At 41.6% G+C, this 11,601-nt stretch overlaps 1 protein-coding gene across 1 annotated transcript in view; it reads right to left on the bottom strand.

Annotated features, from left to right (window-relative positions):
* Positions 1-11,601, bottom strand: part of Herc2 (HECT and RLD domain containing E3 ubiquitin protein ligase 2) — a 215,642-nt gene that overhangs the window by 26,609 nt on the left and 177,432 nt on the right. Inside the window, exons 79-82 of the mRNA XM_004644472.2 lie at positions 8,407-8,584; positions 6,541-6,702; positions 4,480-4,571; positions 4,142-4,281 (exon numbers count right to left, since the gene is read on the bottom strand). Coding sequence (XP_004644529.2) covers positions 4,142-4,281; positions 4,480-4,571; positions 6,541-6,702; positions 8,407-8,584 — 572 coding nt within the window. The remainder of the gene's footprint in view (positions 1-4,141; positions 4,282-4,479; positions 4,572-6,540; positions 6,703-8,406; positions 8,585-11,601) is intronic.

Consider the following 11,601-nt stretch of genomic DNA (forward strand, 5'->3'; position numbering starts at 1 on the left):
CCCCCTTTTTGCCTACCTCAGGCTGCCTTCAGGGCAGGTCTGGTAAGGCATGTGAGGCTGGGGATCCAACCACAGTTCCCTACACCTGAGTGGGTTTGCTCAAGCAGGTGTTTAATCAACTGAGCTAACTTGCAAGCCCCCAAAGTTGAAAAGGACTTTTTTTGACAACTCAAAAGATAAATGAGCATTTTAGCAGAGATAGACTCTCAAAATAAAAATAAAACAGACATCTTTAAATGAAAAGCTCAATAAACTAAATTTAAATAGTCAGTAGACAGCTCCACTAATAGTTTACAGCATAAGGAAGACAAAGAATGTAACAATTTAACAATAAGGTAGACATTACCACATTTGGACAGTAATACCAAAAAAATAAAAATAAATTGAAAACTTATAAACAAAAATTGCCAAACCTCTAGGGCATAAGTAAACAACAAAATTTTCAACTTGTTGGAATAGATGAAGGAAGAGATACAAACTAAATGCATAGAAAATCCACTCAGTGAAATGACAGAAACTTTGCTAAATCCTGAACAAGGTATGCATACCCAGCTAAGAAGGCACTTACAGCCCCAGAAAAGACTGGAACAAAAACAGTATCAAAAGCTGCTAGACAAAAATGTCAAATCCCTTACAAAGGCAGACACAGCTGTGTAACAGCAGGTTTCTTAGCAAGAACTCCAAGGGCCTAAACACATTTTGAGATAAGCAAGTATAAAAATCAAATGATAATCTCAATATATGCAGAACAATTCTTTGATACAATTGAACATCCTTTTATGGTAAAAGCTCAAGGTCCATAAGGGATCTTACCTTGACAACATAAAGCCTGTATGAAACATTATGCTGAATGAGATAGAGCTGAAAGTATGTCCTCTAAAATCAAGAATGAGTCGTGGGTGTGTACGTCTCCACTTCTGCGCACTGTGGTATGTGATTAGCCAGAGCAATGCGGCAAGAGAAAGCAAGCAAGCATATAAAAACAGGAAAGGGACAAAGTCAAGCTCTCTGTAAGAAGCATGAACCTTTACTTAGAAGAACCTAAAAACCCCGCCGCCAACTGCTGTGACCCACGCCTGTAATCCTCACACTTGCAAGACTGAAGCAGGATTGCTATGAGTTTGAGGTCACTCAGAGCTGCACAGTAAATTCAAGGCCAGCCTGATCTCTATAGGAAGACACTATCTCAGTATACACACAAAAAAACCCAAAAAACCACAAACAGCAGAAGCCATTTAGATGTGATAAACAAATTCAATGGGATACAGGGAGAAAAACTGGTCTCAGGTGGGTAACCTCCAAACAATATAGGGAACCTCCAAATGACATAGAGAAAAATGATCTCTGGACCTGAACTGCACAAGTTCGTGTTCTCTAAAACCGAAGAATGAATTTTAGGAACAAACGGAGGTTATGAGCAGAATATATTTATTGAGAGAAAGAAAGCTCCTGTCTGGGGGAGGGTAGGTGTCCCCCCCCAGTTGTCTCTTGCAGGGACTTTTATAGAGGACAATCATATGGTGAGGCGGGTCTAAGGTGGTGGAGAAGACATGGGAACTTGCTTTGTTGGGCATGAGGTGGGACAAAACTATGGTCAACCAATGGGATTACAAGCCCCACTGCTCAGGTAAAATTGATTAAATCCAGTATCAAATGGGATCAGCAGAATAAATATTGTCGGAATGACCACATTACTGAAAGTGAGCTATAGATTCAATGCAATCCACAGCAAAATACCAAGTGACTTCAGAGAACTAGAAAAATAATTCCTAAGATTCATACAGAAACATAGAAGATGCGGGACTGAGTAAAGAAATTTTGAGCATTAAAGGTAGTGCCAGCTGACTTCAAAACACTGCCCAACCACAGTAAACAAACAGATGCAGACCAGTGGAATAGAATGGAGGACACAGAAACCACTCACACAACTACAAACACCTGACACTTGGCAAAGGAAGTAAAAACATACAGTGGAGGGGCCGGGGAGATAGCTTATCAGGATAAATGTCTTTCTGGTAAGTGCAAGGTCCTGAGTTCAATTCCCATCCCCCAACAACAACAACAACAAACATATGGTAGAGAAAAGACAGCCTCTTTAACAAGTAATGCTGGGAAACTGGATACCCAAATGTAAAAACTAAAACCAGACCCCATTTCTCATCCTACACAAAAATAACTTCAAAATGCATTAAAGACCTAACGGTAGTGTCCCAAATTTTCTGATCAAGAAGATTCTGGGGCCAAAGAGGAAAGTGATCGATGACGTAGAGTGTGCCTAGGGAGAGTCACATGGGGAGAAGACACTCCCTCAGGCTTTCACAGAGAGCACATTGGCCAAGCATTGGCCGTGACTCATCCACATGGCTGCCGCTGACAAAGGTTCTACAATCTGAGGTACAGGATCTCAGGATAAATCCTGAGGGCATTTCACTGACCTTCTCAGACCCAAAAGCTACAACTCTTGTTGCACAGGTCCTGCTTTACCTTGGTCTTAACCATCCAGTAGAAAAGTATGAAGACGAAATATAGGAAATAAAGCCAATGCTGTTGTGTTGAGCTGTGGGGGACTCAGGTCAATGATTTCTGACATTGCCAGTTAAACAGAAGACCCAATGCTATTGTGGGCTACTGGACTCTTTTAGAATATTTTGCTGAGTTTACACACCTATAATATTCAACAAAGGAACTTAAAAAAATTGGGATATAACTATGAATGTCCATTTTGTATCTGTGTATTCAAAGTGGTTGGGACAGATATATAGTTGCATTCTCTTAATGAATAGAATGATTTGTTCTAATGGTGTTTGTAAGTAGGATCACAAGTCTGCATCTTGTACAGCAATTAACCACTAAGAAGAATATATGCAGTGTATTATTTGTTGAAACCGTACTTTCGATTTGATTTGAAACTGTCTCATTGCTATATGTTTACCAATAAAACTTTGAAAAAAAAAAAAAACCCCCAAAAAAAAAAAAAAAAAAGACCTATGCATAAAACCTGACACTGAAATGGCTTGAAAACATCAGGCTGACCTTGAATTTACTGCCTAGCTTTAACCTCCCCACCTGAAATCAAAAGCCCAGGCAAAGGCTTTCTCAATCAGATTTTTTTTTTTTTTTTGGGCGGAACTGGGGATTGAACTCAGGCCCGTAAGCTTGCCAGGTAAGCACTTAGTCCACTGAGCCAATCTCCCTGGCCCTGTCAATCAGATTCTAACAGCACAAGAAATAACAAAGCTGACAAAAGGGACTACATCAAATACAAAGCTTTTACACAGCAAAGGAAATGATAACACAGTGAAAACCTACAGAATGGAATAAAACCTTAGCCATCGACTCTTTTGACCAAAAGAAGATCAATATCCAGAACATACTAAGAACTTAAAAAACTTAACAAAAAAGCAATTAACCCACTTAATCATGGGCCAATGAACAGACACTTCTCAAGAGACTACAAATAGTTGAACACACAGTAAGTACATGAAAAAACATTCTTTACTACCAAGGAAATGCAAATCAAAACTGAGATTTCATTTCACTCCAGTCAGGATGGCTACCATCAAGAATACAAAACAAAAAATGCTTGTGAGAATGCCTTGGGAAAAGCAACCATCACTGTATCGTTCTAGAAATGTAAATTAGCACAGCCATTAAGGAAGTCAGTATGGAGTTCCTCAAGAAGCTCAAAATTGAGCTTCCATTTGATCCACCGATATCATTTCTTGATATATTCCTGGAAGAATCAGTCGGCCTACTACAGGGAGACCACCACACCCATGTGCACTGCAACCCAATTTATAACAGCTAAGCTAGCCCCAGAGGAAAGCAGGTCTCAGCAGCCACACCACACACAGCAAAAACATGGAGCCAGGCTCCTGACCCAGTCTAAGGGCCAGATCCCAGCTGAGGCCCATTCTGCAGCAGGTCTTTCTGAAGACCACACTGCAACCAGCTCTGTTTTTCCTTTCCTTAAACCACCTACCAGTCTACTCACAGGTATAACACCCAGCACTGAAGACAAGGGGTCTAAGCTCTGCCTTCCAGATGGACCCTCCGCACACAACACAAGCCCCGAGTACTGCTCCCTAACTGCCCTCTCTGATGCAGTCCTCAGTTGTGAAACGCTGCGCCTCTCACGTACCATCCTCTGTACAGCACACGCAATGCAAGGAGCCAGTGGCAATGGCAATGACTTTCTTCCCCTGAAGTCCTTGGACCTGTCGAGGTCTTCGAACGTGGTCATCAGATCCATGGCCCAGCCTGTGATAGTCACCTTTGCCCCTGCACACAAAAAAAGCATGACACTCAGAAGGGAAAGATACCTTTTCTCCACTCTGCCACCATTCGGGTGCAAGCCCTAAACACCTGGATGCAAAAGAGCTTGCTGCAGAAAAGTAATACTCCAGTCTAGGGAAAGGTGGTTAATACAGCTGCAATTAAAAATATGCTTTTGGTAGGATTAAATAAACAGAATCTTACCAAGTATAAACAGCTCCAGATTTGGTAAGAGCAACAGAAAACTGGGACCCGCATTCCACTTTAACTACTCCAAGGCCAGTGAGAGAATCAATCTAGAAAGAGAAACATCTGGTGAGATGGACTCCATCAAGATCCCTGCTGATGACTGCACCCACACCAGGATTTAACTATATCTTGTATAATAAGAATATTTAGTAAAACTCAAAATTGTTCTATTACCAAAACACCCTCAGGAAGTAAACGGGCAGCGACTGGCGGCACATCACAAGGAAGAGGCGTTTCCCAAGTGCAGCTCCAGTCCTCCACCAAGAGTGAAGTGGAGGCACACTCTCTGGTCCTCTCTCAGACCCTAAGCTCCACAGGAAGGGGCAACACGCAACACAGGAGGGTCTTGTCCACTGCCCCAAGTCCCCCAGGCTGCAGCGCCCTATGTAGTGCAGGCCTGTGCTGCACCTCTACGACTACACACCTTGCACCCAACCTGCATACCCAGCACCCTATGTTCCTAGGTGGCACTCCTCCTTACCTAGTAAATCTGCTCTTACTTTCTCTGGAAGTGTCCTAATACTTGTGTTCTTGCATTGCATTTCAAATTTAAATTAATTAAAAACTCACTCTCTTAGTCTCTCCCACCTCCAGGCCCAGCACTATGCTGCTATGTTCTCCTCTAGCCTGCCCAATGTTCAGTATCTCAGCCTTTCAAAGCACAAAGCCACTGTATCAAGTCCTCCTTAGCAAAGAGTGCACACAGAGTACTTCTGGATAAACGTGAAAACCTTTCGTAACGTACAATGTGGCTGAACTATTATATACTTGCACTAGACGAAAGGAAAGGGAAGTCACTAAACATACCAATGGGACTAGAGGTATGAATTTTATTCAAACTCACTTGATTTAAATTTGAAAAGTTAAGTGTGGCCAACATCTACTGCACTGGGCAGCACAACTACAGGAAGAAAAACTAGAAGCTGGGCTCAGTTCTTTCCCCATGAGCGGTACTGACGCGCCACAAGGCTCTCTGCTCTGTATCTGCGATCTGGGCTCTAGAATTCTTTGTTTTACCAGAGCTGCTTCCCCAGCCTATACAGAGCATCTAAATACACTTGCAGTGCTTGTATGCTGCAGGCCACAAAGCTATGGGTAAGTGACCTACACACAGGGATGCCCTTAATCTCACCCACCCAATTACAAAGGCAAAATCAGTCTGGTGAAGTTAAGAAACTGCCTAGCCACTTGGCCCATGTGAAACAGTGCAATGGACCCGTAATCCAGCCTACAGACTCAGGGTGCCACAGAGTCTCTGCTCCTGGCTTCTCATGGGATGCCTCTGGGTCTAGTTTGGATGTTCCCTATGAGCCCAAGTTCAGAGGTATGGCATGAGGAAGCAGCCTACATCACGAGGAAGCTGTACTCATCAGGTAGTCCACTGGTGGATCCAAGTGCCATGAGGGGTAGAGCCCCGGTTGGAGGCAGGGCACTGGGGACTGGAGCTGGGAGAGTGTGTCTCGCTCCCCAGCCTCTCCATTCTCCTCTGCCCCTGGCCACCATGATATGACCAGCTTTCTTCTGAGGCAAACCCTTCTGCTATGCCATTTCTGCATTTGAACCTACCAACCATGACTACAACTTACAAAATGGCCAAAATAAACCTCTTCTCCTATAGATTGGGGATGTCAGATATTCTGCCCCAGTGATGAAAAGTGGCTAAGATACCTAGCCAGATACAACCCTTTCAGCAGGCTCTAGATATGACACAGCATCTATGTAGCACAGTAAGCTGAAGAGACAGGGCACAATGTGCCTTCCTATTCCTCAAACAGGCAGGTCTACAAGCTTAATAAAATCAGATGCTCTGCCGTGCCCTGCTGGACTACGGCCATAACCCAGAGGATATACACAGTACTTTAAACATCTTCATGCATTTAGGTCATTCATTTACTTTTTACCTGATTATCCACAGTATTTCCTGCAAAGCAGGTAAAGATGAGGTTAAAATGTTCCTAAGAAGCACACAGAGGGAAGCAGCAGTGGGGGAGCCAGGACTCTGTAAACAGGAAATACCTTCATGGGCACTTTGCAGCCATCGCTGCCTCCTCTGCCAAGCTTGCCATAGTCCCCATCCCCCCAGGACCACACGGTGTCGTCATCAGTGAGGCAGAGGGTCTGGGCGTCACCACTCCCACAGGCAATATCGACCACACGGTGGCCCTGCAACACCTCCACCTTCAGAAAAAGGGACCAGGGTTAGCCAGCCACAACTAATGAGGGGTATAAGTCAGAGGCTTTGCAATGCTGCCGCTCTTTCTTCGTGATATAAGCCTCTATATATAAAGAACCAGGTAATTTTAATAATCTTAATTAACAGACAAGACAGAAAACACCGTCTTGATTTGAACTGCATAAACCTAAACCGTACGAGCCAACCCTGTATGTATCACTTTGAAAGCTGTCCATTAACTTTGTTTATCATCAAAAAGACAGCAGTGTTCCCATCGTACAAAGCAATATTTATTACATAAAGTCCTCTGTTAGAAAGGAGTGATGGTGGTACATGCTTGTAATCCAGCGCTCAGGAGACTCAGGTAATGAGATTCCAAGTTCAAGCCTAGCATGGGCAACTTAGAAATTTAGTAAGACTCCATCTCAAAATTAAAAATATGAAAAGGACTGGGAATGTTATTTCAATGCAAAGGACCCCGGGTTAATTCCCCAACCCCGAGTTAACTCTTGAACATAGGAGTTTTCAAAAAATCATTATAATTTTTGATTCCAAAAAAACTTAACTAGCAATACCCTGCCTATGATCAGAAGCCTCACTGTAACTTGAGAGCTTATTTAGAGGCGATGGCAGGGGACACAGCTACTCATACACCCTCACCAAGGGAACAGTCCTCCTCCACTGGGGTGGGCGTGTTCTCTGACCAGGTGCGCAGCTTTGGGAGGGACACACATGGAGCAGTGAGGGAGAAAGGGAACCCCATCCAGCCAGCGGGATCAGCCTAACCAACCCTGGCGATCAGTGTGGTTACTGCACACACCAGCCTTACTGCAGCTTAAATGGCTGATGATGTTACATTTTATAAACAGTAAAAAGACATGCAAGCCATGAGAGATCATCTTTTACTACGAGACACAATCAGAGGGACAGATGAACTACTAACCTGCAGGTGACAGTATGTTTTAAACACCCTCACAGTACTTGAGCTCACTGCAATAGCAACAGCAAGTAGCTACAGATTTGCTGTAGTATAGTATGTACTGTAGCCAATATCAAGCAATTATAATTGAATGTTACATCCTTGTGCTTGTCTACATTTCGCTCAACCTCAAATGGACAGTCTGTAAGTGTATGTGTAAGTTTTTATGATAAATTTTAACTTTCCGTTGTAATAGTGGTGTTCAAATCCAGGGCCTCACACATGTACATGCTAAGCAAGTGTTCTAACACTCAGTTACATCTGCACCCTTAAATTTTAACTTTTCACAATAGAAGTGTATATTTTATGGTGCAAATGAGAACACAGACTATTGTGTACGTGTATTTTTCACGCATTGATAACATGTCTTTTCCTCCGCTTTTCTATTATGTCTAGGTTAGTTTTACGAAGAACCATTTTTACCACCCCCAAAAAAGATTTCTGCAATTTAAGTGGACCCACACAATTCAATTCATATTGTTCAGGGCTCAAACTGTATAAACACAAGATATGTCAGATACCACCGTGCGTAAATTACGCATGGAAGGAATACGTGCCAAGATGGTTATTTCCATCAAAAAGAAAAGCTATTTATAAACAATGAGCCCACAAGAAAAGCTCTAAATGAAGAGCGGGCACGCTCCTGATGTGGCACAATGGCACTCCCAACACAAGGGGCGAGCAGCCACTTAGACCTCGGCCTGAGCCCTCCACTGTGCTGGCTTCTCACCAGCTTCGGCTTTAACTGGTCCTCACTGTCGCTGTGTCCCAGGCGGCCATACCGGCCTTTGCCCCATGTGTACAGGTCTCCAGCTGCTGTGACACAGGCACTGTGGGCTCCCCCTGCAGCAACGTCAACCACTTCAATTCCTCTCAGAGACTCGATGACACGAGGACGGTCACATGGACTGCAAGAAAAACCACCAATGCTAAGGGAAATGCATGTTTCTTCTTTTTAACCATATTAAACACGTTTCCTGTCTGCTGCTCATTTAGTCAGTGTCCACCTCTTAACACACTCCTTCCCAACCAAGCAGGTATTAAGCCAGTCCCTAAAATCTGTTCAGACATCAACCCAAAATTTCCTACCTAAAGGGTTACTTTATAAATATTAGGCATGATGGTGCACACCTATAATCCTAGCACTTGGGAGGCTGAGGCAGGAGGATCGTTGCAAGTTCAAGACCAGCCTAGGCTACAAAGTGAGCTCAAGGCCATCCTGAACTGCATAGGGAGACCCTGTCTCAAAAAGACAAAAATAATAAAATAAAATAAAATAAAATAAAATAAAATAAAATAAAATAAAATAAAAAGCCTAACGTATTTACTATCGCATCTAGCCTTCTGGCTAAGACCAAGTGTAGTATCTAAAGTAATTACCTCCTAGCCTTTTACTGAAACAAAAAATTCATTGAAAAAGTTTTAAAGTATGACTGTCACTAGCATATCAAGTGACAAGTAGGATTAACAATATTAAGTTTGAAAAGCTCAATCACATTATTTTGGGTATCAGACTTTACTCAAATTATATGATTTAAGTATCTTCCTAGTTTGGGGCATGCCTTTTCAATCTCTTCAAATAGTTTTCAAAGAACAGTTCATAATTTTTTTTCTTTTTTTGCAGAACCGAGGATTGAACTCAGGCTCTTGTGCTTGCCAAGGAAGCGCTTATTCTACTGAGCCATCTCCCTGGCCCCTACAGTTCATAATTTTTATAAAATAGAATTCGTCATATTTTTTTAAAGTGAATCATAAGTTTTGGAGTATCATCTGGAGGTCTTTGTCTGTCCTAGGGGTATAAAGGTCATCTGTCATGTTTTCTAGGTTTTAGTTTTAAATTTTACATTGCCTACTATTACTCATTCTGAATTAATGCTTAAATATAGTAGAAGGAGTAAACTTAAGTTCACTTCTTGCTATATGGTTTTTCACTTATTCAAAACTATCATGAAAAAGACTATCTTTCCTCCAATGAGCTACTTCTGCACTTCTGAAAACTGTGTTACTGGAAATTGTGCTATTCTGCCCATATTCATCTCACCAATACTTATGGCTCTATGCCTGGACTCCGCATTCTACTCCACTACATGCCTATAATCCTCCTATAATGCCAGTACTACACTGCCTCGGCTCCTGTTAAAATAAGTCTTTATGTCAGGAGTGTCTTTGAAGGTGTTGAATCTAGACCTTTGGGGATAAGTAACAAGCTAACAATGCTGAATCTTCTGGTCCATAAATACAAATACCCCTCCAAGATTTTAAGTTTTGTTTTTTAAAGTTTTCTCATTACTCTTTTGTAAATTTCTCATTATGGGGCATTCATATTTTGGGGTTTAGATTTATCCATGAAAATTTCAATTGTAAACAGAGTACCATAAATGGTATTTTAAAATTTCACTTTCTGATTACACAGAAACAAGTACAGAGACATACAGATGACTTATATATGGATCATGTATTCTGCCATACTGTTAACCTAATATTAGTCCTAGCAGTGTTTTGGAGATACATCCGATTCTCTGCACAAATAACATTATCTACAAATAAAGACAGCTTTAATTACTTTACAATCTGGATGCCTTTTATATCTTTGTACATTCTATGGGACTGCGCTCACTACACCTGCAGTACAATGTTGGACAGAAGTGGTCACAGACATCCTTGTCTCTTCCTAAATTTGATACTATCTAAGCAGAATGTAAGGTCAAGTTTAACAGAGATTTTTCTTTATCAGTTTAAAGAAGTAATCTTTTATTCTTACACTGCTGGAGGGTTTTATCAGAAACAGAAGCAGAAGTTGTCAGACGCTTTTCCCACTTCATCCACTGAGATACCGTATGATTTGTTTTACAATGATCGATTTTCTAATGTCAAATCAAACCTGCAATTTCTTGGCCACACTGTATTATCCTTCTGTATATTATCTGACTTGATTTCTAAAAGTCAAGAATTTTTACATCTATGCTCTTGGAAAAGTTGGTCTGTATTTTCCTAATAATTGAATTTGACTTTGAAAAACACGAAAGCTATCTTTAAAAGTCCGTCTGAGAGCATTCCCTCCGCTTCCATTTTCTAAGGAAGTGTGTAAGGAGTTGGAACTACCTGTTTGTTAGTGTGTATTAGAAATCACCAGGGGGCTGGTGAGATGGCTCAGTGGTCTAAAGCACCTACTTAGAACAAGTTTAGCAAAGCACAGGGACCGCGGTTCATCCCCCAGCACCACATGCCAGCCAGCCCCGCCCCCTGGTGGGCTGAGCTGGCCACACACACACACACACACACACACACACACACACAAATAAAAATAAATAAAAATTATATAAAAAAAGAATCTTCTAAAAAAAAAAAAAAAGAAATCACCAGTATTCGGCTCCTGCACATTTGTTTGCAGGAAATTTATTTTCTGAAAGAATATACACCTTTTTAGGTAATTACCCAATTTCCCTAAAAAAAAAGTCAAGACTTTTATTTGCATGCTCTGCAGTGATGAAAACTATAATTTGTAATGTAGTTTTATCATTCTAAATGGAGTTTTTGTATATTATATTTACCTCAAAGAATCAGATTTTATTTCCTTTAATTTACCCTAATCTTTTCAGTTTCTATGTCATGGGTCCCTGCTCTAGTTTTTCTTACTCTCTTCCTTCTACTTACTTCGGATCATATTTGTCCTTTTCTATTATAGTATCTTAAGATACTAAGGTGCTAAGGTCACGATTTTGTGATCATTTTTCATTCTTACATGTGTCTTTCCTGGCCTGGTGGTACACACCTGTAATCACAACACTTGGGAGGCTGAGGCAGGAGGACAACCAACACGTGCCAGCCTGGGGTGCACAGTGAGTTCAAGGCCAGTGAGTGTGTTTCACATATAAATTTTTTTCTAGCTACTGCTTTCTAGCACCTCGCTCAGCAGGCTAAGCTT

This window comes from Octodon degus, unplaced genomic scaffold (assembly GCF_000260255.1).
Source record: "Octodon degus isolate 3935 unplaced genomic scaffold, OctDeg1.0 scaffold00199, whole genome shotgun sequence".
Lineage (NCBI taxonomy): Eukaryota > Metazoa > Chordata > Mammalia > Rodentia > Octodontidae > Octodon > Octodon degus.